Source organism: Vipera ursinii (genome assembly GCF_947247035.1).
Source record: "Vipera ursinii genome assembly, chromosome: 2".
In the NCBI taxonomy this organism is placed as follows: domain Eukaryota; kingdom Metazoa; phylum Chordata; class Lepidosauria; order Squamata; family Viperidae; genus Vipera; species Vipera ursinii.
The window spans coordinates 134316916-134344222 of NC_139513.1; the positions used below are offsets into that span (position 1 = coordinate 134316916).

At 40.0% G+C, this 27307-nt stretch overlaps 1 protein-coding gene across 4 annotated transcripts in view; it reads right to left on the reverse strand.

Annotated features, from left to right (window-relative positions):
* CEP112 (centrosomal protein 112) overlaps window positions 1–27307 on the reverse strand; it is a gene marked incomplete at its 3' end in the record, with an annotated part of 302148 nt that overhangs the window by 198304 nt on the left and 76537 nt on the right. For 3 of the 4 annotated variants that reach the window (XM_083355442.1, XM_083355443.1, XM_083355441.1), the window contains 5 exons: window positions 25992–26135; window positions 14950–15104; window positions 11489–11618; window positions 5556–5648; window positions 3668–3727 (listed from right to left, as the gene is read on the reverse strand). In XM_083355442.1, the coding sequence (XP_083211568.1) occupies window positions 3668–3727; window positions 5556–5648; window positions 11489–11618; window positions 14950–15104; window positions 25992–26135 (582 nt within the window). The remainder of the gene's footprint in view (window positions 1–3667; window positions 3728–5555; window positions 5649–11488; window positions 11619–14949; window positions 15105–25991; window positions 26136–27307) is intronic. The other variant, XM_083355444.1, reaches the window with a different exon arrangement.

A 27307-nucleotide genomic window follows, 5' to 3' on the forward strand; every position in this document is an offset into this window, starting at 1 on the left:
TTGTTTTTTTTCCAAAGAGATTTCGCTTTTCATTCCAGAATCTTCTTCAGCTCAGTTTATTTCTAACGCATACTCTACCCAACCTGGATAATCTAACAATCAAAATTAACATATTAAAAACTAACATTCAAAATGATATGAAAGTAATAAATCATTATGTATCACAACATATTTATAATCACAGTAAAACTAACACTAATACTGAATCTCTAAACCTGATAACCTTTATTTAATTTCAATAAGATTATAGCAAATCTACTCTACCATCTAACTCAGACATGTCAAACTCGCGACGTCATGTGACATTGCGCAACGTATCGGAGCATTTTCGCCATTGCCGGCAATGGGGTAGGCGCGGCTTCCAGATGACGCATCCGGCCCATGGGCTGGCAGTTTGACACCCCTGATCTAACTTTACTAACATTTTCAAAAGTTTTTAACTGTTTGCTCACCAAAGCTCTCTAGGTAGTTTACAATAAAAGGTCTGCTTTATCAAATACATTTTCAAATCTTTTTTTTTTAATATATCAAAAAACTGTTGGAACTGGAGTATGGAAGAGAACTCTATAACAGGGCTTTTCAGCCTTTTCACAAATTGTACCACTTTTAGGATATGGCAATATTTGAATACCACCAGTCGCCTAGCAAGGTGTCAAAAACTTGATGACCAAAAAAAAAAGGAAAAAAGTACAGGTAGTCCTTGACTTACAACAGTTCGCTTAGTGACTGTCTGAAGTTACAACGGCACTGAAAAAAGTGACTTATGACCATTTTTCACACTTATAACCACTGCAGCATCCCCAGGGTCATGTGATTTACATTTAGATGCTTGGCAACTGATTCATATTTATGATGGTCAGTGTCCCAGGGTCATGTAATCCCATTTTGCAACCTTCTGACAAGCAAAGTCAATGGGGAAGCCAGATTCACTTAACAACCATGTTGTTAATTTAACAACTGCAGTGATTCACTTAAAAAATGTGGCAAGAAAAGTCATGAGGCAACTCATTTAACAAATTTCTCACCCCTCCTCCTTTTATATCTTCTCCTCTCCCCTTTTTATATCCTCTTCTCTTCCCCCCCTTTATATCCTCTCCCCTCTTCTTTTATATCCTCTCTCTCCTCCTTTTATATCTTCTCCACCCTTTATATCTCCTCTCCCTTTTTATATCCTCCTTTCTCCCCCCCTTTTATATCCTCTCTTCTCTCATCCCCTTCTTTCATATCCTGTCTTCTCTCCCCCCATTTCTTTTATATTGTCTCCTCTCCCCATTTTTGTCTTAGGTGCACCTCCAGCTGACTGCTCTCCTCAAGGCTGCGCTTCTCCCTCCCTCTCTCTCTCTCCGTCCCCTTCTCTTTCCCCCACTGTCTTTTTCTTCTCTCCCTCTCCCGCCAAAACCTGCTCCTTTTATAGCCTCTCCTCTCTCTTTCCCCTCCTCTTCTCTTCCAGGTGTGCTGGAAGCGCCAATCAGTTGTAGATGGGTGCACTGATCCTGGGCTCTCAGCAGAACCCAGGCAACATCTCACACAGTTCCAGCTGACTTTTCCACAAGTCTGTGTGCTGCTGCTGCTGCTTCACCTCATCCACTTTTACATTTTTTTTACAGTGCTTTTCAACTCGTTGTATGTGTACCACCTGCCAGGTGGCAATGTACCACCAGTGGTACGCCTACCACTGGTTGAAAAGGCCTGCTCTATAATATATATACAAGTGTTGAAATACATGCAAACAGGGTGGAGTATCAGGGAAAAGGGAAGTACAGATAGTCCTCAGCTTACAACCATTTATTAAGTAACCCTTCGAACTTAAAAGTGGCATGAAAAATGTGACACAACCATTTTTCCCACTTAAGACCCTTGCAGAATTCTCATAGTCACATGATCAAAATTTGGACATTTGGCAACTGGCATGTATTTATGACGATTGCAGTTTCCCAGGGTCACGTGATCACCTTTTGTGACCTTCTGACAAACAAAGTCAATGGAAAAGCCGGATTCACCTAACAAACTGTGTTACTGAAGTGATTCACTTAACAGCTGTGGCAAAAAAATCGTAAAGTGGGGCAAAACTCCTTTAACAACTGTCTTGCTTAATAACAGAAATTTTGGGCTCAGTTGTGGTCATAAGTCGAACACAACCATAGAAAAAAAGATCCCTATCCTGTTGACTATGACAGGGGTTCCCAACCCCAAGGTCGCAGCCCACTAGCAGGCTGAGGCCTATTTGAAATTGGGCCGTTCAAGTGGCTGGCCACAGCCCATGCACACACAGCTCGAGTTGTGTGAGTGGCAGGATGGTGGACACTTGCATGCGTGTACACCATCCCACCACTCAGGCAAGTTGAACAGCACGTGTGTGCACTGGCCCACCACTCATGCAAGGGCTGCATGTACATGTGCGCATGCCAGCCTGCTGCTCGTGAGGCCCAGTTCCCCTCTCCTCCCCCCTGCTGGGCCACCAAGCCAGTAAGTTTGGGAACCACTGGACTATGACATATAAACAGAATCACAGCAAGAGAGGAGCTGGGACAGGTAGTGAGGGACTGCTTATCATAGGGCCTTAAACTCTACCACCAAGAAATGAAACTAGGCTCTGCCCTTAATCGAATCTGCTTCGAAAGCACGTAAAAATGCAAGTAGAAAAATAGGGACCACTACGGTGGGAAGGTAACAGCGTTCCGTGCGCCTTTGGTGTCTAGTCATGCCGGCCACATGACCACGGAGACGTCCTCGGACAAGCGCTGGCTCTTCGGCTTTGAAACGGAGATGAGCACCGGCCCCTAGAGTCAGAAACGACTAGCACGCATGTGTGGGGGAACCTTTACCTTTTTATAGAAGGAAACATAGGAAAATGAGGCAGATCTAGAACAAGGCATTCTGGACCAAGATCAGAGTTTCCACTGTAAGCAACCAACCACCACCAAATGAAGAGGGTATCATCTCATGGTTCCTAGCCATTGACACCAAAACCAACTCACAGACCTGAAGGGGAAGGCAAACAATACTGAAGGGATAAGCAAGGTAGTCCAGTTGAGACACACCAGAATCTCAGTCTTATCCATATTCAGTCTTTACTGATGAGTAGGCAGCTTATCAATGTGTCTAAATGGTGTTACAGTAGGGAGAACCACACATTCTCATTTATCTCAGGAAAAAAGCCACTGGTACCATTTGGAATACATGCAGACTTTAAAGCTGGACTATCCGATTAGGCAATCAAGGGAAAGGCTGTACAAAGGAAAAAATTACAAAAACAAAAGCAGCACTTTGGAGGGCACCTGCTGAACAAAGAAACATCATGGAATCAGTGAGGTTAGTATAAATGAAAAGAATAACCACAGAGATCTGACTGAGACCAAGATAAAGCATTGCCAGTGATGCTCATTGCCACTAACCTTGTCAGTGATATCTGGTGATCAAGGATCTTAAATATTGCTGAACATGATTTTTAATATCTATGATATAAAATTCATTTTTATCTGAACTTTACTGAAACATCGAAAATATCAGTAGGTTCATTCTTGCTCAACATTTATTTTTAGAGTTTCTACATTCACTAATTTTATACTCTTTCTGCCCAATACTCCCATATTATGCTTTATATAAGTAAACTTTTATGGGTTTAACATGATATCCTGTGTAGACAAAAAGAGTATTTCTTGATTACCTTTTTTTCATGAATTCTCTCTAAATCAGTTGTTTCTTGTAGAAACATTTGCTCTTGTTCCTGAAAATAGTTGAGTCAATAAAATTACCATTATGATTATTTCCATCATAAACTAAAATATAATCCTAGAAATTATAAGTCTGGTATACTCAATGGGAAGAGCAGTAATGTTAGAACAGCTAACAGATTTGCCAAGGAAAGGAATGGGAAACTTGAGTTGAGAATCTCCTCAGTTCTAATCTCATATAAAAACTAATGTATATAACCTTTTTCATCTTTCCTCATCTCTTTTTTTTCTGAGGCAGTTTCTACCACCACATCATTCCTTGAGCCTCTATTGCCAATGTCTCCCCCTTTTGAGGTAATCAGGTCCTTTCTTTAAATGGTTCCCCCCTCCCCTGCCATATACAGGCATGCTAGCATAGTAAGGCATATATGCAGGATATGCAAAATGTGATAGCTATCCAGTGCAGGTCTGCCTCAGCTGACCCGTTAGAGCAGACATGTCAAACACAAGGCCCGGGGGCCGAATCCGGCCCACAAAGTGGTTTCATGTGGCCCACGAAGCCACCCTGGAAACAGTGAGGGAACGGCCCCCACTGCCTTGGCCCTGGCCCAGAGACCCTCCTCCTGCCAGAGACCCTCAGATCTGTCCCACTCCTGCCCAGGCCCCCATAGGCACCCTTGATGCGAACGATGTAGAGCTGGCCACGCCCACCCAGTAGGCCATACACACTCTAGCCACGCCCACCCAGTAGGCCACGCCCACCCTGGCCATACCCACCCAGCCCCCTGAGGGCAACCGCAATGCTGATGCGGCCCTCAATGAATTTGAGTTTGACACCCCTGCGTTAGAGATTCTATTTATTTATTTATTTATTATTGGGACTTATATGCCGCCCTATCTCCCGAAGGACTCAGGGCGGCTAACAACAATAACATACTATAAATACAGAAGTTAAGATAAAATTAAAATTAAAGGCCTCTGTACAATAAATTAAAATTAAAATTAAAATTAAAATTAAAATTAAAATAAATTAAAAATTAGAGTTAAAAAATTAAAAACATAATTAAAATCCCTGTCAGTCCAGGTCAGCCAGGTGGAAAAGGAGTGTTTTGAGGCCGCGGCGAAAGGACTGGAGATCTGGGGCCATCCGGAGCTCAAGGGGGAGCTGGTTCCACAGGGCTGGCGCTCCCACAGAGAAGGCCCTCCCCCTGGGGGTTGCCAGCCGACATTGTCTAGCCGACGGTACCCTGAGGAGGCCCTCTCTGTGTGAGCGTACTGGGCGATGGGATAGTAATTGGAAAGTTATGGACTCCTGATATTGTAGAATTCTATATGCCATCAAATACAGTCAGACCAAAGAATGCTGAAAGATGTAGGGGCAAAAAATTTGAAAGACCCCTGCTGTAAGAAATGAGAACAGAAGCCAAGAATGCTTACAATGTAGCACCAAGACAACAGATTTATGCTAATGCACTAATTTATACAAATGTTAAGATAGACAGGATGATAATTTTCAGCTTCACTGGATGCTTTTTCTTTTATTCCACTGATAAGCACACTTTTCAAATCATTTCAAGAAAAAAGAAAAAAAGAAAAAAAGAAAAAAATCTTTAAAAGCTTTAGCCTGAAATAACAAAATATTCTATTATTTTTCCTCACAATAATTCTCAAGGCCTCCAGCAATACTTAGTGTCTGTCTGTCTGTCTGTCTGTCTGTCTGTCTGTCTGTCTGTCTGTCTGTCTCTCTCTCTCTCTCTCTCTCTCTCTCTCTCTCTCTCTCTCACACACACACACACACACACACACACACCTCCCCGCCTCTGGAAAAAAACAAAAACAGAAAGTGTTCATCATTGTGCTGAGTGAAAAATCAGGGCTCACCTGCAGTTGTTGTTGCTTTTGATGGTCTGATTCTACTAACTGTTCTTTTAATTGAGACACACACTGCTTTAAGTCCTCTATCACATCAGATGTCTATAAAGATTTAAAGAAAATAGGAGTGTTGGTCTTCAATTCTTTTGGGCAGAAATAACTATACTTTTCAAAATTATGCTTTAAAAGATAAAGAATGAAATACTCCAATCACCCCAGAAGGCATACTAAGAGTCCCTCCTTTCTGAGACGTTTATGCAATTTGGACTGGACAGCAGGCTGTACCAGCCAGTGAATTATGAAACAATATCTTATTATTTCACAAAACTGCCACAGGCAGTCCTCAATTATGACCACTTGGTCAGCAACCATTCAAAGTTACAATGGTCCTGAACACAGGGATCTTCAATGTTCCAGCCATCATAAAATGTCCCCAGTCATACGTTTGCAATCCAGATGCTCTGAATCTGGCTCACAATTACAAAATCACAACAGACTGCTGTCACATACCATGATTTCCAATATTCCCTGTGAGCTTCCACAAGCAAAATCAATAGGGAAGCCCGTAGGAAGTTATAATTCATGATCGAGTGAAGTCATCATTTGACAAACTACAATATGCTGTCCATATTTAATTACAGAAACTGGAACTGCTGGAATTGCCATCACTAAGTGACAGTCATGTGACATCTTGTTTCACAATCATGTCATTTAGCAACAAAGTTCCTGGTCCCAGTTGCTGTCATAATTCCAGGACTACCTGTAAAATGCTTTTTTGTTGTTGTTCATCAATCAGTCAATTCCACTTGATTGGCTGTGGTTGTTTATCTATGAATTTATGGGGGTTTTTTTATACCTAGGCATTTATATAATTGGTTTTGCTTTGTTACTGTACTCTATGCTACCTGCGGAGTTGTTGGATTAGTTAAAATATACAATAAATACTTAAATAAAAGGCATGAAAGCTTTTAAATGCAAACCTTGTAATGTGATATAGCCACTGAGTGGATACGCAATTTAGAGATGCTATCCATTCAAAGACACTGAAGTCTTCCTATGCTAACCTACTAGATCAGCGGTGTCAAACTGCCGGCCCACGGGCTAGATGTGTCACCAAGAAACCAGGCCCACCCCATTGCCGGCAATGGGGAAAAAGCTCCGATACATCGCGCGACGTCACGAGTTTGACATGTCTGTACTAGATATAGGTGTGGAAGGAGAGATGCTTCCAAAAAGGATGAATTGAAGTACATTAAGAGAGGATGCCAGATGCAGGTAGTTCTCAACTTATGACCACAGTTGAGCCCAAAATTTCCAGTGCTAAGTAAGACAGTTAAGTGAGTTTTGCCCCATTTTACAACCTTGAATCACCACAGTTGCTAAGTTAGTAACACGGCTGTTAAGTGAATCTGGCTTCTTCAATGACTTTGCTTGTCAGAAGGCCGCAAAAGGTGACCACATGATCCTGGGACACTGTAACCATCATAAATACATGCCAGCACCAAGCATCTGAATTTTGATCATGTAATCAGAAAAAACGGTCATAAGCCACTTTTTTCAGAGCCGTTATAACTGTGAATGGTCACTGAATGGATTATTGTAAGTCAAGAACTACCTATATACTCATAGATAACTGTTCCCTTTAGCAATAGTCTTTGAGTGATCTACTAGAAGTATACTCCCTTGGCCTCATATACTCCTGGTGTGCTTTAACTCAGAAAGGTGGCTGGAAGTGGAGGATCAATTTATTGAGAGTGGCAAGGATATCATTCCATTCTGCACAGTAGAAGGCAATGTTAAGCCACTTCCGTATTTTACTATGAAAACTAAATGAATAGACAAGATAAAGTGACTGAGTGTCAGATGATGGGCCCCTTGAGTCCAATTCAACTTAATATGCTATTGAAGAATGTCTCAGGATCTTTCAGTACACTAGTGATGCTTTTGATGTAGCTAGATTAAAGCTTTTCAGACATTTAGTTGATGTTGCCATGCAGGGAAAGAAAACCCAAAGCTACAAAGACAGCACTGCAACGGGAGCATAGAAGGTAAAAAAAATATGAACGCAAGAAGGTTCAGCACAGTGAAATATAAAATAAACTGACATCTTATAAGCCATCAATCAATTGAAACAGACTGGAACTGGATATATTAAGTCAGAATATTAAACTGTTTACTACTCAGAACACACACACGAAAAAAAATGACACTGCTTTCATAATAGGAAGGATACAGTAAAGACAGTACATTATGGATACAAGGTAATCAATGATCAAATAATTTTAATCAGTTTTCACAGACAGCTCTCTATTATGGATATTTTAGGTTTCAAAACAAATACTTTATCAAAATCAATAACCAGATCCAAGTATAATTTGGTAACATTATTTCAGGGAAGAAAGAAAAAGGAGAAAAAAAGGAGAGGAAAGGTAAAACCAGCAGATAAGGACTAGAATGGCAGACCATATTTAAGGTATGTCAGGCAAAATATTCTGAGAAATGTTTAACTGTCAAGTATGAACAGAACTATATGGCTACGTAAGAGGTTAGTAGGATAAAAAAATACCAATATATTAAAACATTGATATAATTAAAATGTGGTGATAAAATGCAAAAGGTGTACATTAAAACAATAAAGTTCTACCTGGAATAATTTTAGTATAATTTTATTATTTATTTATCACATTTTTATATGACCATCTCACCTGTGACTGGGTGACTGGGCATTTTACAGTAAAAAATTTCAGAAACATAAATAAGAAGTAAACACACAAGAAAAAAGGATAAGAAAAAATGAATCCGACAAGAAGCACGATTAAAGTGTGAAAACAAGTAAAAAGTAAAAAGAATGGTTTCTGACTTTTAGCATATAGATATAAAATAATGCAACTCTTACTCTAAAGTAAAGAATAGTTTATATTACTTCCATAATCCCACATAATTCTAATAGTCAAATCCCAAAATCAAAATTATGTCTCTCTTAGTTTCTTGCAAAAGTCCAAAAGTGAAGTTCTACTTTGAATAATCTGAGCATAATTGATTGTGCTTGTTTAAAGCTTTGTAATGGTCTTCTATACTTGTAATTTAAGGATATATAAAAGTCTGAGAGGAAGTAAGTATAGTAATCATCCGTTATCTCCAGCATTTGCAGTAAAAAAAGAACTATAATGTTGTTTTGAATATTCTTGTAGAAGTACCAATGGGAACACATTGTGTCCAGCCATTTTTTTTAAAAAACCCCTTTCCTCAACTTAAGACGAAATGAGAGTGTACTCGAAGTTCCCAGGGATCTGTATCTAGTAGGATTCTGGTGCTTTGAGACTGTGAGTTGACTTGACACAAATATCCAACATCATATCCCTTAATCTTTGCAACATGTTTCCCTGTCACGAAGAAAGAGGATGGGAGTATTGTGAGAGTTTCCTCACCATTCAGGACACCAAATGAACCCCTTAATCTCAGCCTCAACCCTACCTTCTTCCTGCCTACTGCTGCTTGCGCAGCTACTCAGCTGCAGCCCGCAGATTGAAGGGACCAAGATGGAACAGCTACAGTGACTGGAGTGAAGGTGTGGCAGAGATGGGAGACTGGCAGAGGTTGAAGTCGGCACAGAGAATCAAGCCAGCATTGGGAGCCACCCAGAACTTGTTTCTACCCTACTAGCCAGCACGAACCCCTGGCCACAGATTGGGGGCAGCAGAAGCAGAGCCAAGCCAAAACCGTCATCTGCAGCACTGAGTGACAAGACCAGGACAAGAGACCAATGGGAGATGGGCAGCAGGCCCAGAGTCTAACAGAGTGTCTGTCGGAAGGGGATGCAGGCCTGGAGGCTGCACCAGAGCGTGTGTGCTGAGGGAGGAAGGCCAGAGAAGACATCGCCAGAGGAACCAGCATGGAGTTATAGCTGGAGCCAGCCCAGAAGGAGAAGAAGGGGAGACTGAAGGCAAGAACTGGCCAGAAGCCCAGAGAGTCAACAGGAGCGGCACAGATCAGAATAAGAGGGAGTAGAAAGCCTAAAGACCAGAGATGGGTATGGTGACATCTTAAAGGCAGGCCAGGCCTGTGCTGGCAGAACACCCAATAATGCTGGAGGCCAAGGTTCAAGGCCAACATGGAGCCAAGAAGTGTAAATAACTTGAAGGGTGAGGCCAGACCATCTGAACAAGAATACTGGCAACAAAAGGCTTTCTCTAGGGTTGATAGAGAGAAGCTGATGGGCGATTGGGAGGGGGGCACAGGAGTTCAGGGACCCAAGGAGATAGTAGGTTAACCTCTAGAGTGAGAGCACAGGAGTCACCTGAGAGCTTGCCTATTGTATGTTTGCAACCCTCTTGTCCGGATATGAGACAGACAGGGTGAGGATATGAACGTGGTCCCCATCCAAGCTGGACAATGGGAGAGAGCAACTTGTGGTGGCTACATTGAGTGTCTGTGGAGTTGTGAAGACTGAGGACTCCCAGCAGCACTGAGAGCTACAGCCAAAGTGGCACAGGAGTATTGAATCGTTGGGTGAATTGGTAGACTTGCAGAATGGCAGGGCCAGTAATACCCAGAGAGTCAGGGAGGTAGAAGGGAGATTGAAGACCTCCTCACAGGGTTTAGGGTGGGACAACCAAATCAATGGTGAAAAGTAGGGGTAGAAATGGGAGCCAGAGGCCAGGCCATTACAGAGAAAGGTACCCCCTGATGCTTAATACTTAATACCAGTGGTGTGTTCCAGCCCTCCAAGCTCAACGCAGACCCTGGACAGCAGATCCTTGAAGACCCAGTCCTTTGGCTGCTGCTGATGAATGCCAAGTCAGTTAACAAGATCCTCCACATTTGTGACCTTATTGAGGAGGAACAAGCTGACTTGGCATGCATTACCAAGACTGGCTGACACCAGAGAGGGTAGTTCCCTTCTCAGAGATGTGTCCAGCTGGGTTTAGGGTTTGTTTCCAGGCAGGAAAGAGGGTATAGCATTGTCATACAGAAATCTCTTCTGACTATCAAGGGCCATGCTTCCCAAGTTTCAGGATTTGAGACACTGTTCTTGAAGCTCATGGGATTTTGGGATTTTTTGCTATTCTACCAGCCTCCCTGATGCATAGCAACTTTCCTGCCTGAGCTGCTGGAGGCCATCTCGGGGTTGGCAGTGAGACATCACTATTTCTTCACTCTTATTGCCTCTGGCCCGGTTTAAGGTCACCTGATTCCACCTAGTAAAGGTGGGCTCAAATGAACATTTATAGGGCCATGAGGAGGAATTTGTCCAGCACCTGATGAATAAAATCACTCACAATTTGTTCTCAGTTGTAGACCAAGCATGGAGTGAGGTCCATTAGAGATGCCCAGGGAACAGACTTGCCCAGTTATCTGGAAACACTTTGACTCTGTTGCACCTGAGGAAATGGACAGGGTCCTTGGGGGCTGTTAGTGCAACTATTTGTTTATTAGATCCTTGACCCTCCTGCTTGGTAAAAGCTTCCTGGAGGGTGAATTGCAAGTAGGCCCAGGCAGTAATTAGTACATCACTGAAGGAGAGGGTATTCCCAGAATCACTGAAGGAAGCCTTGGTTCATTCTTTCTTTAAGAAACCTGAACAACTTTCTATCCAGTCTCCCACCTCCCCTTTTTAGGGAAGGTGGTGGAAAAAGTGTTGCCCTGCAGCTTCAGAGAGTCCTGGGTGAAATGTATTATCTGGACCACTTCCAGTCAGGTTTCAGGCCCAGTTATGGGACGAACGGCATTGGTCACACTTGTAAATAATCTGTGGTAGTAGTAGGATGGAGGTAGTGCAACCATCCTTGCTCTTCTTGATCTCTCAGTAGCTTTCAGATGAATAAAGGTGGTCATATTTACGAAAGATATGCAGGATTTACATTTCAGAAATTAACACCAAGAATTTTTTGTTTGATCCATACTGTATTGTTAGTTAAGTAAAACTATCCATCCACATCTACCTTCATTGCAGAAAGAGCATGTTCCTTCTTTATCAAATTTAGATCCACTTCATACTTGCTTTGTAATTGTTTAATGTTCTGTTTATGTTCTTCCATCATGCACCCTCTTTCCTTCTGAAGTGAATTATGCCTAAAAACATTTGATGACATAACATAGAAGACATAGACCACAGAAGAACATTTTGATTAAACTAACATGTATCTTTATGTTTTCACACTTAATACAATAATCTTAACAAAATTTGAATTGCATTTATAAAACTATAACTAGTGAAGGCTACTATATTCTATTATCAATAGCTGCATATGATTCATTATGTATAGCCAAAATTATAGATTAGTCAAGTCACTTACTGCTAACAAATCCTATTACAGAAATAAATCAGTACCAAAATAAAAATATACAAAATATACTATGCATAAAATATACAGTAAATTTAGTTCAAATCAAACCATGATCTAGATGACATTATAGAATCGCTAAAGAAAGATTTTTTCCCCTGTATCAAAAATAAGTACCGTATATACTTGAGTATAAGCCGAATTTTTCAGCCCACTTTTTGGGCTGAAAAATTCCACTTCGGCTTATACTCCAGTCAACAAAAAAACTTACCGAGGACTTGTGCGCGGCCAAGGCTTTGGTGCTTCCGGGATCGCGCGCACCTCTCCCAAGCCACCGCCGTCCGAGACCTGCCGAAGTTTGGGGAGGTTTGGGGAGGTGCGCGCGCACCTCCCCAAACCTCCCCAAACGTCGGCAGGTCTCCGTTCCTCCTGCCGACGTTTGGGGAGGTTTGGGCACCTCCCCAAACCTCCCCAGGTCTCCGTTCCTCCGCGCAGACCTGCCGACGTTTGGGGAGGCCATTTAGCTGCCATTCAAAACAACCAACACCCCAAAACTACAAATAACCTCTTTCAAATTTATGACAAATGCAGCACTCCAGTGGTCATTCACACTTACCACAGACCCTGGGGATGTTGCGCTGTCCTCCCCTGCCCGTCTTCCCCTGCAGCACTTAGGCCTGCTCCCCAGGACTCCTGGAAGCAGCTGCGAACAATTCCTTGCTAAAATGGCGGCTACTTTCAGAGCCTTCTCCGCTAATCAGCTGTCTGCCCATCAGCTGTCCATAGGGATGCTGCAAAGCTCTCCTTCTCTAGGCCTTGGACTCCCTCCTGGCTGAAGAGTAGATGAACCAAGCCAGCAAGGAGACAAAATGTTTCTGCAGCTGTTTTTCCTCTCAAGTTTTTTTTTGTTTTTTTTTTAAAGTAATCTCCGAAGGTTATGCCAGAAAATGGAGGACGCTGGGTCTTTGCAAGCTTTAGCTGTCCGCCTGGCTGCCTGAAGGCCGCCCTTTTCAGGCAGTCTGACAGACAGCTAAAACTTGCAAAGACCCAGCGTCCTCCATTTTCTGGCACAACTTTTAGGGATTTATTATTATTATTCCTACTACTACTATTACTACTACTACTACTTCAGGAGTAAAAAGTTGCAGAAAAAAATTCTCTCCTTACTAGCTTAGTTCCTCTACTCTTCCATCTGGAGCCAAGGTAAGATTTTAAAAAGGGATATTGGTTGGAAGGCAGAGGGAGAGTTTAGTTTTAGCATCTAAAAAAAGGGGGGGGGGAATCAGCGAGTACATCCCAACCAGCTTTTTATGTTTTTGTTATTGAAGAAATATGGGGGAGGGGGAGGGGTTCTGGGGTGGGTTGGGGAGGGGATAATATTGTAACTTCAATAAAAATTTTCAATAAAAAAAAAAGAAATATGGCTTTCTGGGGGAAGGTGGGGAGGGCGTTAAGGAAGGAAAGGGTTTTTGGAAGCTCGTCCTGAAGCTGCCTTTTGTGCAAGGGGCCTTTTCTCAAAGCCTAGAGAGGCAGCTTTGTTGCCTCCCCGTAGACAGCTGATGGGCGAACACCAAAAGCTCCAAAAGGCTAGGGAACTAGTCCCAGAACACCTTGGTAGGAGGAAGGGCAGAGGCAGAATTGGGAAAGAGGTAAGACAGGGTTTTCCTTCCCAGATGTTTCTCTTTGGCAAGACAGCCAGCTGTGCTGAAGCCCAGTATCTGGGGGTGGGGGAGACCTGAGGCAGGCGGGCTGGTGCTTGCATTAGGCCTCCCAGGATCTCCCCCACCCTCAATTAATGACCAGTGCACTCTTTAATGAATGCACTGAGGAGAATACGTATGGCTGGTCATTACTTGAGGCAGTTCATTTAACATTATTTAATGGCAGTCTCCATTAGGGTCACAACCTGAAGACTATCTGTGCAATACTTATCAACAGAATGTGTGGCTGGTACAGTCTATGACATATCTGTTTTTTCCCCCTCCTAAGCTTATACAAAAGCTAACAGATGTAGCAGAAGAATGCCAAAGCAATCAACTAAAGAAGTTGAAAGAGATTTGTGAAAGGTAAAAACTACTTAACAATTCTTTTGACTACCATTCTAGATGTACTTGGAGGGGAATAATCCCCTGTCAGGACAGAGGGAGTCACTTCTGGGTGAATGTGTATAGTGAGACCTGGGGAGGTTTGGGGAGGCGCCCAAACCTCCCCAAACTTCGGCAGGAGGAACGGAGACCTGGGGAGGTTTGGGGAGGTTTGGGGAGGCGCCCAAACCTCCCCAAACCTCCCCAAACGTCGGCAGGTCTGCGCGGAGGAACGGAGACCTGGGGAGGTTTGGGGAGGCGCCCAAACCTCCCCAAACGTCGGCAGGTCTGCGCGGAGGAACGGAGACCTGCCGACGTTTGGGGAGGTGCGCGCGTACCTCCCCAAACCTCCCCAAACTTCGGCAGGTCTCCGGACGGCGGCGGCTTGGGAGAGGTGCGCGCGATCCTGGAAGTACCGAAGCGCGGATCCAGCCTCCGAGGCATGCAGAACGGCGGATCGGCTTATACTCGAGTCAACAACTTTTCCCAGTTTTTGGGGGTGAAATTGGGGGTCTCGGCTTATACTCGAGTCGGCTTATACTCAAGTATATACGGTAATTTAAACAAGATTATCATGACATATTTTGTTCAGGTTCATTTCATTTATTTGTGAAATAAAACTTTCCCAATTATTGATTACTTCTGATGTTACAAGCCTTTTCATTTTTCCTCAATAGACCAACACAGGAAACCTTCTACAAGTTGTAGCTTTTCCATCACCACCTCTAATTTCAATATTAAAAAAAAATATTGGAATCAGAAGACCTGATTTTGTCCAAACCTACAATGTTTAATTCACATTGATTCATCGTATCAAAATGTAAACAATAAATGAGTTGACTATTTCACAGTAATGAACTTTGTAGTTAAGTAAAAAAAAAAGCCAGACTTTCACAAAAGTAAAAATGCAGATTTTATCACTTTTCCCATGGTATAGAATTGCTAATTCTACTATAATTCCACAATACCAATGCTTAACAAATTGCAATAAAGAATATACCACCATAATTTAAAGGGGAAAAAATCATTGTCTACCTTGCCTTAATTTCTTCAAGTTCTAAAGATGCAACCTGGTAAGAATGTTCCAGATTATTTTTCTCTTGAGATAATTTCTGATGCTGCAAATGACTTGTTTCAGCTTCCATTGTCAACTGATGGACTCGGGCCTCCAGCTCTTTGACCATCTGGTTCTAAATAACATGAAACGCTATATTAGACATATGTTCATGCACCTATCAGATGCTATTCAGTACGTTATTGACAGATGACTCAGAAAATACTGGGATCTCAAAACATAAAAGCAGTTTTATTATTTAAAAAACATGATGAGCAAGTATACAGTTCCTATTTCATTATCAAGCCACATAACATCTATGTTCAAACATATGCAACATCAAGAAGGCACCTCATAATTCAGATGTTGCACTTCATTAAGGATGAATCATATTCCAAGTCTGTATAAATTCCAAATAACTCTTAATACATGCTTAAAGTAAAGTCATTTGGCAATTATTGCATTAGCCTGATACATTTCAAAAGGGATGACAGACTTCAAAATAATGAATATTCTTCCATTTTTTTCTCCTTAGTGCTCTGTTGTTTTTTTTAAAAAAAGTAAAATAATGTAAACAGTAAGAAACTCAGCCCTGTACTACATCTACCATACCCAATAGGGATGGTTGGCTAATAGGGTCTGCTGAGCTTTGGATATGAATCTACAAACTATTTTGGAATGGGTAACCATTTGGTGCCTGTCAGTAGCACGTTAAAGAAGCTGGTTCTTCATGGACTATCACAGCAGCTGTACAAAATCAATTAACATTTATTTATTTATCATACTTATATGACCAACCATCTCACAGAAGTAACTTTTGGGTGGTGTACAAGAATCATTAAAAACAACAAATATATAAAAACAATTATAAAAACATAAAATCATAAAAATGAAAAGACACTATAAAAGTAATGCTGACAAGGTAAAATAAAGTGCATAAGATGCTTTAGAGTAGGTCTGGTTATGATGTAAGCAACATTTGAATTCAAATACATATTTGGGAGGCCAAAAGATAACCAGAATAACAGGCGTTTGGCTTTGGAGTACAAAATGAAGCAGGGCATAGGCTGATAGAATTTTGTCAAGACAATACGATGGTCATAGCAAACACTCTTTTCCAACAACCCAAGAGATGGCTCTACACATGGACATCACCAGACGGTCAACACAGAAATCAGATTGACTATGTGCTCTGCAGCCAAAGATGGAGAAGCTCTATACAGTCAGTAAAAACAAGACCAGGAGCTGACTGTGGCTCAGACCATGAGCTTCTCATTGCAAAGTTTAGGCTTAAACTGAAGAAAGTAGGGAAAAGCACTAGGCCACTCAGGTATGAATTAAATCATATCCCTGTTGAATATACAGTAAAGGTGACAAATAGATTTAAGGAATTAGATCTGATAGACAGTGCCTGAAGAACTATGGACAGAGGTTCGCAACATTGTACAACAGGTAGCAACCAAAACCATCCCAAAGAAAGAGAAATGCAAGAAAGCAAAATGGCTGTCTGAGGAAGCTTTGCAAATAGCTGAGGAAAGGAGGGAAGTGAAAGGCAAGGGAGAAAAAGAAAGATACACCCAATTGAATGCAGAATTCCAGAGAATAGCTAGAAGAGATAAGAATGCCTTCTTAAATGAACAGTGCAAAGGAATAGAAGAAAACAATAGAATAGGGAGGATCAGAGATCTTTTCAAGAAAATTGGAGAGATGAAGGGAACGTTTAATGCAAAAATGGGCATGATAATGGACCAAAATGGCAGGGACCTAACAGAGGCAGAAGAGATTAAGAAGAGGTGGCAAAATTACACAGAAGAACTATACAAGAATGAGCTTAACATACCTGATAATCACAATGAGGTGGTCACTGACCTCGAGCCAGACATCCTAGAATGTGAAGGAGAGGTGGGCCTTAGAAAAACTGAGCAATAACAAAGCTAGTGGAGGTGACAGTATTCCAGCTGAGCTATTCAAAATCTTAAAAGACGATGCAGTAAAAGTGCTACACTCAATTTGCCAGCAAATTTGGAAAACTCAACAGTGGCCACAGGATTGGAAAAGATCAGTTTACATTCCAATTCCAAAGAAAGGCAGTGCCAAAGAATGTTCAAACTATCACACCATTGCACTCATTTCTCATGCTAGTAAAGTTATGCTTAAAATCCTACAAGCTAGACTCCAGCAGTACGTGGATCAAGAACTACCAGAAGTACAGGCAGGATTTCGAAGAGGCAGAGGAACTAGAGATCAAATTGCCAACATACGCTGGATCATGGAGAAAGCTAGAGAGTTCCAGAAAAACATCTACTTCTGCTTCATTGACTATGCTAAAGCCTTTGATTGTGTGGATCATAACAAACTGTGGCAAGTTCTTAAAGAGATGGGCGTACCAGACCATCTTATTTGTCTCTTGAAAAACCTATATGTGGGCCAAGAAGCAACAGTGAGAACTGGACACGGAACCACTGTTTGGTTCAAAATTGGGAAAGGAGTCCGGCAAGGCTGTTTACTGTCGCCCTGCCTATTTAACTTATATGCAGAGCACATCATGAGAAAGGCAGGGCTAGATGAATCAAAAGTTGGAATTAAGATTGCCGGAAGAAATATCAACAACGTAAGATATGCAGATGATACCACTCAAATGGCAGAAAGTGAAGAAGAACTAAAGAGCCTCTTGTTGCGAGTGAAGAAGGAGAGTGCAAAAGTTGGGTTGAAACTTAACATTAAGAAAACCAAGATCATGGCATCTGGCCCTCTCAATTCCTGGCAAATAGATGGGGAGGAAATGGAGGTAGTGACAGATTTTATTTTCCTGGGCTCCAAGATCACTGCAGATGGTGACTGTAGCCAAGAAATTAAAAGACGCTTGCTCCTCGGGAGGAAAGCCATGACAAATCTAGACAGCACACTAAAAAGCAGAGATATCACCCTTGTCAACAAAAGTGTGTATAGTCAAGGCTATGGTCTTCCCAGTTGCAATGTATGGCAGTGAAAGTTGGACCATAAGAAAGGCTGAGTGCCAAAGAATTGAGGCCTTTGAACTATGGTGCTGGAGAAGACTCCTGCGAGTCCCTTGGACTGCAAGGCAATCAAACTGGCCAGTCCTAGAGGAGATCAACCCTGACTGCTCTTTAGAAGGCCAGATCCTGAAGCTAAAACTCAAATACTTTGGCCACCTAATGAGAAGGAAGGATTCACTGGAAAAGAGCCTAATGCTGGGAAAGATTGAGGGCAAGAGAAGAAAGGGACGACAGAGAATGAGGTGGCTGGATGGAGTCACTGAAGCAGTAGGTGTGAGCTTAAATGGACTCCAGAAGATGGTAGAGGACAAGAAGGCCTGGAGGAACGTTGTCCATAGGGTCGCGATGGGTCGGATACAACTTTGCAGCTAACAACAACAACAAAATGTTGCATTTATGAAATCAATGAACTTCTACAAAGAAAACAAATTTTTATGCCAGAGAAAGAGGGGGAAAAACCTTTCTCCTTCATCCCAATAGGTGAAAACAATTTTAGTAGCTTATCTACCATCTTTAAATACAGCATAATTATCCCCATACCTCATCTCTTAATTAAAAAAATATCAAAATATTTCATTAAACGTTCTTTACTAAAAGTCCAGTAAAGACAACATATATTCATATTTTTCTCTCTCTCTCTTTCCTCTCCCCCTCTCTCTCTCCCCCTCTCTGTCTTTCCTCTCCCTCTCTCTTCTCTCTCTCTCTCTCTCCTTTTCTCTGATCTTCTGCTCAACTGGCCAGCTGGCCTCATGCTGTACTCCAACAAGCTGACACACATTCTTATTGGGCTGGCTCTCTCCTGCTCTTGGTCTGCCAGTCCTCTTCCCCCACTAAGTAAGTAAAAGTATGTGTTTGTGTGTGTGTGTGTGTGTGTGTGTGTGTGTGTGAGAGAGAGAGAGAGAGAGAGAGAGAGAGAGAGAGAGAGAGAGAGAGAGAGAGAGAGAGAGAGAAGGGAAGCGCAAATGCCTCTCTCTGTCTCTGTCTTTCTCTCTGCAAATGGTGGAGGACTGGGAGCCGCAGTAGAAGGCTGAAAGAGAGCCGCGGATTGCCGACCCATGGGTTAGCGGTTAAAAACAGGTATATCAGGAAACCTCATCTGACTATAGATAATATAAAAACTATATGATTCAAAACTGGAAAAGGAACTTGTATCACTCACTGAATGAATAAATGAATAAAAATCAGAAAAGAGTACTAAGAGAAAATCTCAGATATGCTGATTATATCACTTTGATTGCTGTAATCAAGGAATATTTGATAATGATAATGAAAAAAGTGTGTAAAACCCAACCTTCTGCTTAATATTTCTTTAAAAAAACTACGATATAGAAACTTAGATAATCGATTGCAGAAAAATATCAATAAATGCCAAGCTAATGCAAACCAGCTCAAAATCAAAAAGATGGCGACTAAAACCATGAATTAAGTAAATGTCTGATGCTTAGGAGAAAGACTATGCTAAATCTAAACAAGATATTAAAGTGCAGAGGCATTATAACAAAAGTACATATTGTGAAGGTTATAATTTCTCAATTATAACTTACAGCTGTGAAAATGGAACTACCAGAAAAGCTGAACAAAGAAAAGTGATGCCTTTGAATTGTGGGCTTGAGAAAGTTGTGAATACCTTGGACCCCAGGAAAAATAAATCATTTAATGTCAGATGAAGTAAAACCAGAATACTCATGGAAGTATTAATGATAAATCTAAAGCATAAATATTTCAGAAACATAATGGAAAAAAGAGTCAGTGAAGAAAACCTTGATCCTTCAAAAATCAAAGACAAGGCAATTGGAAAAAAGCAATGGATAATACGATGGCTATTTATCATCACTAATGATATAAGCATCTTACAAAAACTCAAAGAGGCAGCAACTGACAGACAATTCTGCTTAAATGTTATCCATCAGTGAACCAAATGACAATAATCAGCTTAAATATATAGTTCTACAGTTAGAAAACTACAGCTAACAGGGATTGAACGGATGGGAAATTGTGAAACCACGTATTTGGCTATTGACAAACATGCCAAATACTCAACAGATTTCTAATAAAATAAGTTACCAAAGATGTGAGTTTTAATTAAGGCCATAGTTATTAGCAGCAGACAGCCTACATATTTTGGGAATAATACGTATGTTTAGAGTTTGGAGATTCCTTTTCCCTTGTTACAGTAGTTTGCCTGAGCAGGCAAACAAGAAGTATAGTTTGATCTTCCACAGAAACCCAGATGCTGGATTTTTCTCCCAAGTTGTTAAACACATTGCAAAGAGAAAACGTACTGGAATGCCACAGCACATATATGATGAAGGTCAAGAAGGTACTATTGTTACTTCATTTATTTGTTTGTTTGTTTAGCAAGGTAATATTGATATTTCATTTACTTATTACATTTTTATGCTGCCCATCTCCCCTATAAGATGGCTCCAGGCAGATATGTTAATTTAAGAAAATATGTATGAAGAGTTTCTGTAGAAGAAAAAACAGCATTAGCAACAGGAAAAAAATATTCTTACTAAAGGCAAATCTAGCTCAAATAACCTTAAGGTGAAGCAGCTAGCTGGTGATATAACTTAAAGCGTATGCATGTTGTGTTTTTTCTAGCAATATACTGATAGACTGGAATGCTGCTTATTATTTACTGGGGGTCAACAATTTTGTGAACTTGGTGACGGGTTGTGGAATCTTAATTTCTTCAGCTGCAAACTGCCAAAGTGGTAGTGATAGATGAAATCAAGAACAGGTGTGTTTCTCCCCCCCCCCCTTTTAATTTCCCTTCAAGTATTCCAAGGAAATATTCAGAATTATGAACTGGAGAAGAGGTGATACTGGGAGTTGTGTATAGAAAATCACTCTCAGGAATGTAAGAAATGCGGTAAAATGTGTGCGGTCAAATTTCCCAGCCTGCCAGGACTCACCAGCTTCCCCACTACTACCTGCCCATCTATTCTCTTCCAGTCTTCCTCCAACCATGCTGTCTGCCATCATTCCAAAAAGAAGGGGTGGTGGTGCGGAAAACGTGAGAGAGAAGCTGTCCTAATTTTGAAGCGAAGAAACTAAATGCTGGTAGCACCCTCTATCAAAAAGGCAGGAAAAATGAGATTCCTTCAGTCAGGAAAAAAACAACAACAAGAAACCTTTTTTCCCCTCCATCTGGCAATCTGAGATTAAAATCAGATTGCAGGCAATAAGAATCGATATACAAATATATTCTGTGTTCTTTCTACTACGTAGGGAGGAACTCTTATTTCTGTGAGTGCCTGTAAGAAAGAGAGTGCCAGTCTCTAACCTTGAGGCAACAGAAGTTACTCCATCTCCACAAGCACAAGAAGGGAAGAGTACCACTCATATTTTCAAAATTAAATTTAAATTATTTCAATGTTACTATTTATGGTTTTAATGCTAGACCTGTGTCCGGGCAAGATGGGCAGCATATAAAATGAATAAATAAAAACACCCTAGTGGTGAAGATGAAGGACTAGTTAGATTGGCTCATGTATTTCATTAATTCTCATAAAGATGAGCTTAATAGGCAGGACAATCAAAAGTCTGTATAAGCACATGCGCAGTAAAGAAATGTATGGTCATTTTTTAGATACTTGGTATTATTCTTTTATTAATGTTTCCGCATGTATTTAAAATGGAACCCCCAAGAGAGTGAAAAAGGCAATTAGATGGGAAAAAAGAATAAAAGCTAAGGAAATATTATGTAAATACAAGTAAAGATAACTTTTAAAAATTACCTTAAAAGAAAGGCTGTATATAATCTTAATAAGGAACATAATTAGGTGCCCATCTGTGCAAAGAAAATATACAACCAAACAAAAAAAACACACCCTACAATTAGGAATGTAGCCATACAAATTGTCTTAGCGTTGGTCTAAAAAATTACAAGCATTTGTAAAATTTAATTCCTCACTGTACAGAAGACACAGTGATTACAGTACAGTACATGGAGGAAGATTACATACAACTTTCAAATATGATAAAATATCTGTATCTGGAAGTGAAAGAAAAAAAGATAATCATGTTTAATTTATGAGTACTCCTTGATAGAAAGGAAAGAGCAAAGAATGTAATAGGAATTGCAAGATAATACTATTGCCTCATAATAAAGTTACTTTAACCACACTAAAGTGGCAATTCTTTTAACAATAATTGAAGAAAAATAAGCAATAAAATGGAATAATAATCATGGAATGCATGTTAAATAAATTCCAGAGGAGAATTATACTGAAATATTTGACACAATATTGGTAGGCTCTGCAATATCTAATTTTTACTGTCAGATGAGCAACTGTTCAAAAAATATGAACATTCTTTTACCTTTCTTGAGTAAAAACAGACACAAGTAAGCTCCAACTGAATGGCTAATCCACATACACAGTTCTTCACTTGACAATATTTATACATTAAGAGTCATAGTGTGACAGGGTGGCTTTTGAACCCGAGGTGTGTTCTACAAGTATGGCAACTGACCCAGAAAAACAAAAGAGTAGAGGCTTTTATGCTTTTTTACTACATACAGAGAAGTGATTTACAACTAGTATTACAACAGGAATGTACAGCACAATTCTGGTGTTCACCTGTTGTCAAGTTGCCTCTCAGGTCTTCCTCCAAGAGACTATCTCCCTCTAGCTCTCCTGCTTCCTACCCCTTTCACTTGGTCTCTCTCCCCCATTTCTGGGCTTATCAAGAGTAAAACTGAAAAAAGAAAGGAATGGGCTGGATTTACTGTAATGTGTAAAATTTTCTTCCGGATCTGCTCAGCTGAGCATCTGTTTAGGGGAAGAACTTTTCTCAGGGTCTTCTGTCCAGTCCTTTCCCAGAGACCACTGAATGACAAACCACTGTTTCCCATCTTGGATCTGAGGTGAACCTCTTGTCCCTCTGAGTCTTCACTTCCCTTCTTCCAGGGAAGTCACCCCTGGACCTTTTTTTCCCCTTTCCCAACCAGGAACCAATACCTGATCTGCACGCTCATGTAACTTCCCTCCCCAAACATTTCATTTGCCTTCTTTTTGTTTCCTCTCCTTTTCTTGCTCTCCAACTTTGGATCAATTGGAAGGATGTCCCATAGTAACTGAGGAGGCAAAAGCCCCCCAAGGCTCTAGTCCTCAACACCTATATACCAGGCTGGACCACTTACTGTTGCTACATCTCCCCACAAGAACCTTGGTTAGCAGTCAGGAGAGTTCATCATTCATAACATCATAGCTGATCTTCAAGACCATAACTGAATTTCTTCTCCCGCTTTCTAACTCCATTTGCTGACTTGCACCAGTACAACTACAGCCATGCTATCTCACTGAAAACCATATGCCACAAACTGCTAATAAGCTGGCTTACGTTTGCACAATAATACAGTCTTATAAATTTTACCCTGTTCCTTCCTGAAAATATCCACTTTTATCTTGGTTAGAAGATTTCTTTTAAAAAAACTCTAATATTAGAAAAATTATTAGAAATGAATACCTCTGTAATCACAAGTTAATAGCAAGAAGGGCTCAGCCTATGCCAGGATTTTAAAATATATTCTGAAACAGGGAAGAACTTAATAATGGATTGTAAACTGAATTTGGTTTCTTGAGAAACTACTTTATTTTAACAGTAAGCTACTAACATAAGCTACTTACAGTTGTCATACTTAACTTGAAATTGCATGAGCAATTCCTACTGAAATGTTAGGAGCCAGAAGGTTTAGGTGAAGATAACATTACTACTTGCTCATTGTCATAATCAGAAAAACTGGAATTATTAAAGTAAAATAAATTTTAAAACAAAGTAACTTGACATAAATTATATAGGTAGCCTTCTAAATATATTTAAAATAAATATGCTATACTAAGAGAATGTGGTGACAAATAGGGCATCCAAATTTATTTTTGCTCATTGATGATCATTATTTTAATCTCAGCTAAAAATGAGAAATGATATCGGAGTTCTACAGACTTTTGTTCTTTTTTTTAAACCACTTTCTCCATCCTTAACTATTTTACCCTATTTCTATTCAGAGTCTTCTCTTCTGGATGCCAGCCAGAGGATGTATACATAAATCTTTTCTTCAAACAAGTCACAAAGAATGATAATACATAACTGGAAATTCAGCATCACACTGCAAATACTTTGGAGGATACCTTGAGAGTGGTGGTAGGGATCTCCCAACATGCCTGAATAATACTAAAACTGTCAAATGAGAATGACCAACTCAGACTATTTAAGTGAAATACATAAAGAAAAGGTTCACTGACATCAAAGGGAACATTCCAAACAGATTTGTACATTATCATACTTTAAAAATACTGAAAATGAAATGAATGATGAAGATAGGTTAATTGTACAATATTCTAAATGGGAACTCTTCCCAAACATAGATAACCTTTATGAAACATGCAGAGACCACAAAGAAAAATTAAGCAGAAGTTGTGTGTGTGTGTGTGTGTGTGTGTGTGTGTGTGTGTGTATTCGTAGATTTTTACTACGAATACATATACACATACACATATATACACATACACATATACATATACACACATATATATATATACATACACACACACCTCACCTCATTTTTTCTATGGGCTTCCTTCCTAACCCTTTTCAGATTTTCAGAGTAAACAGTAGACATTTTTTATGTGATATTTTGAATTCTAATTAAAAAATAACTCTGTTTTGAAGAAAACTGTTAAGCAAAAGCTCCGTAGATTTTATGTTTAATCTTTATAACTTTACTTAAGTGTACCTATAGTGTCCCAGCTTCAAAATTAAAATACGTGGTTTAAGGAATATATTATAGTTAAGATGCATCAAGTATTATCATCATATCACCTATTCAAACAGAGCCATTACTAAATTTATTTTTTTAAACAGATTTGACTTAAGTAATATCAATTTAGAGTCCTTGTCCAGAAGTCTATTTTATATACGACATTTCCCCCTTCCTTCCATTATACTTATTGTTAATTTTCCCTCCATTTTTTCTGGGGTATTATATTATAAGCTTAGAAAATGTATTTTTTTATTATGACTGAATGATAAAATGTAGTCTGACACTTAAAATAAACTATTAGATTGTTTAGATTTACTTGCCAAATAATGTTCAATACTGAATGCTAAATTAGGAAATAGTAAATCAAGAAAAATATAGATGCCAAAACTGACTAATTTTTAAAGTCATTTGCAAAATCAGTAACTAGCAATACTTTGCTACATAGCCTTAATTATTTCAAGGTATAAATATTTTTAATATCAGCCCCAAATAGTATATAATGGTAAAATCCTTGTTCCAAATATGTAATTTATAAATCTCATCACTCAGCAAAAGTTGTTAGTGCTCAACAAACGACATTTCATGAAAAACAGATAGGGGGGGGGAGTCTGAAATAGTCAGAAAAGAGAAACTAATTTTCAGTGACAGTATAGTCTTTCATCTTAAGCCATGCCTTGAACTCTACCTTGTTTAATTATTAAAATCAGGAGCTGCTGTGCAAGATCTGTCTGCTTTTGATGGTTCTTAAATTCAATCCTGCTGACAGACTGTATCCATTTCTTGCCATATATATTGTTACATATAAGAAGCTTTGAGTACTAATTTTTTTCCAACACAATCTTCATTAACAAGAAATGTTGGAATAAGCTTTAAGAGCAACATCAAACTATTTTTCTATAAATATGTAACACTGATAAAAAATGTTTAAACAGATTTGATTTGGAACACACAAACATTTTCTTTATGAAATCCACATACACACTTTACCATATGCTGCATCAAAAGGAGAACACCGATACATAAAGCCTCAAACCCAGCTGTCTGGGTGAAGAACAGAGATAGACTTCTGCATTCAAGTTGGTACATTATCTTTAATGTCATTTGAAAAAAGAATTGATGAAAAGATCTTGTATATGGATGAAGAATTATTTTGGAATGATGGCAGTCCCCTTTTAAGACGGCTGCCAGGTGGAGTGTGAAAAAGAAAAAGTATTTGTGGTCATAACGTAACACTTACAGTTGTTTTGGTCTCTGCCAAATATTCTGCTTCCATTTTACTTAAACGTGCATTTGTATCCTCCAGCAATTCTTGGATATTTTCTGTGTGTTTTTTCTGAAGATTAAACTTGTCTTTTTCCATCTCAGCTACCGCATTATGGAGCTACAAAGATAAACACAGTCCACAAGCATAGAAAAATTAAGGGACAATTCAATACTATTAAACCGTTTGAACTTCCTTTGATTTATATCACAACTTCTCATTCAGGGGCTAAGGAAGGCATATATTATTCAAAATTTTAAAATGTTGTTGTTGTTAGCTGCAAAGTCATGTCTGATCCATCGCAACCCCATGGACAACGTTCCTCCAGGCCTTCCTGTCCTCTACCATCTTCTGGAGTCCATTTAAGCTCACGCCCACTGCTTCAGTGACTCCATCCAGCCACCTCATTCTCTGTCATCCCCTTCTTCTCTTGCCCTCAATCTTTCTCAGCATTAGGCTCATCTCTAGTGAGTCCTTACTTCTCATTAGGTAGCCAAAGTATTTGAGTTTCAACTTCAGGATCTGGCCTTCTAAAGAGCAGTCAGGGTTGATCTCCTCTAGGACTGACTGATTTGATCACCTTGCAGTCCAAGGGACTCGCAGGAGTCTTCTCCAGCACCAGAGTTCAAAGGCCTCAATTCTTTGGCGCTCAGCCTTTCTTATGGTCCAACTTTCACAGCCATACATTGCAACTGGGAAGACCATAGCCTTGACTATAGACACTTTTGTTGGCAGGGTGATGTCTCGGCTTTTTAGTATGCTGACTAGATTTGCCATGGCTTTCCTCCGGAGGAGCAAGTGTCTTTTAATTTCTTGGCTGCAGTCCCCATCTGTGGTGATTTTGGAGCCCAGGAAAATAAAATCTGTCACTACCTCCATTTCTTCCCCATCTATTTGTCAGGAATTGAGAGAGCTGCATGCCATGATCTTGGTTTTCTTAATGTTAAGTTTTATTTAAAAATATACTTCTGTAAACATATTCTATCTATGATGTTTCCTAAACTTTTAAAAGCTAATTGTACTACTTAATAGACATTTGTCTAAATTAATAACTGCATAATAATAACTGCAGCCTGGTGGCCTAGTGGTGAAGATGCTCGCTTCTCATTTGGAAGGTTGAGAGTTCAATCCTAAGTGGCGGCAGACGTTTCTCTCTCAAGGAGCAAAGAGAAAATACTGCAAACTCCACACAGGCATCTGGAAAGGCATCAGGCCAGTAAAAAGTTCAGCTCCATTCAGTCACCCCCAACTGACCCCTGATTACAGGGTCATAAAAAGAAAAAAATGTAAGT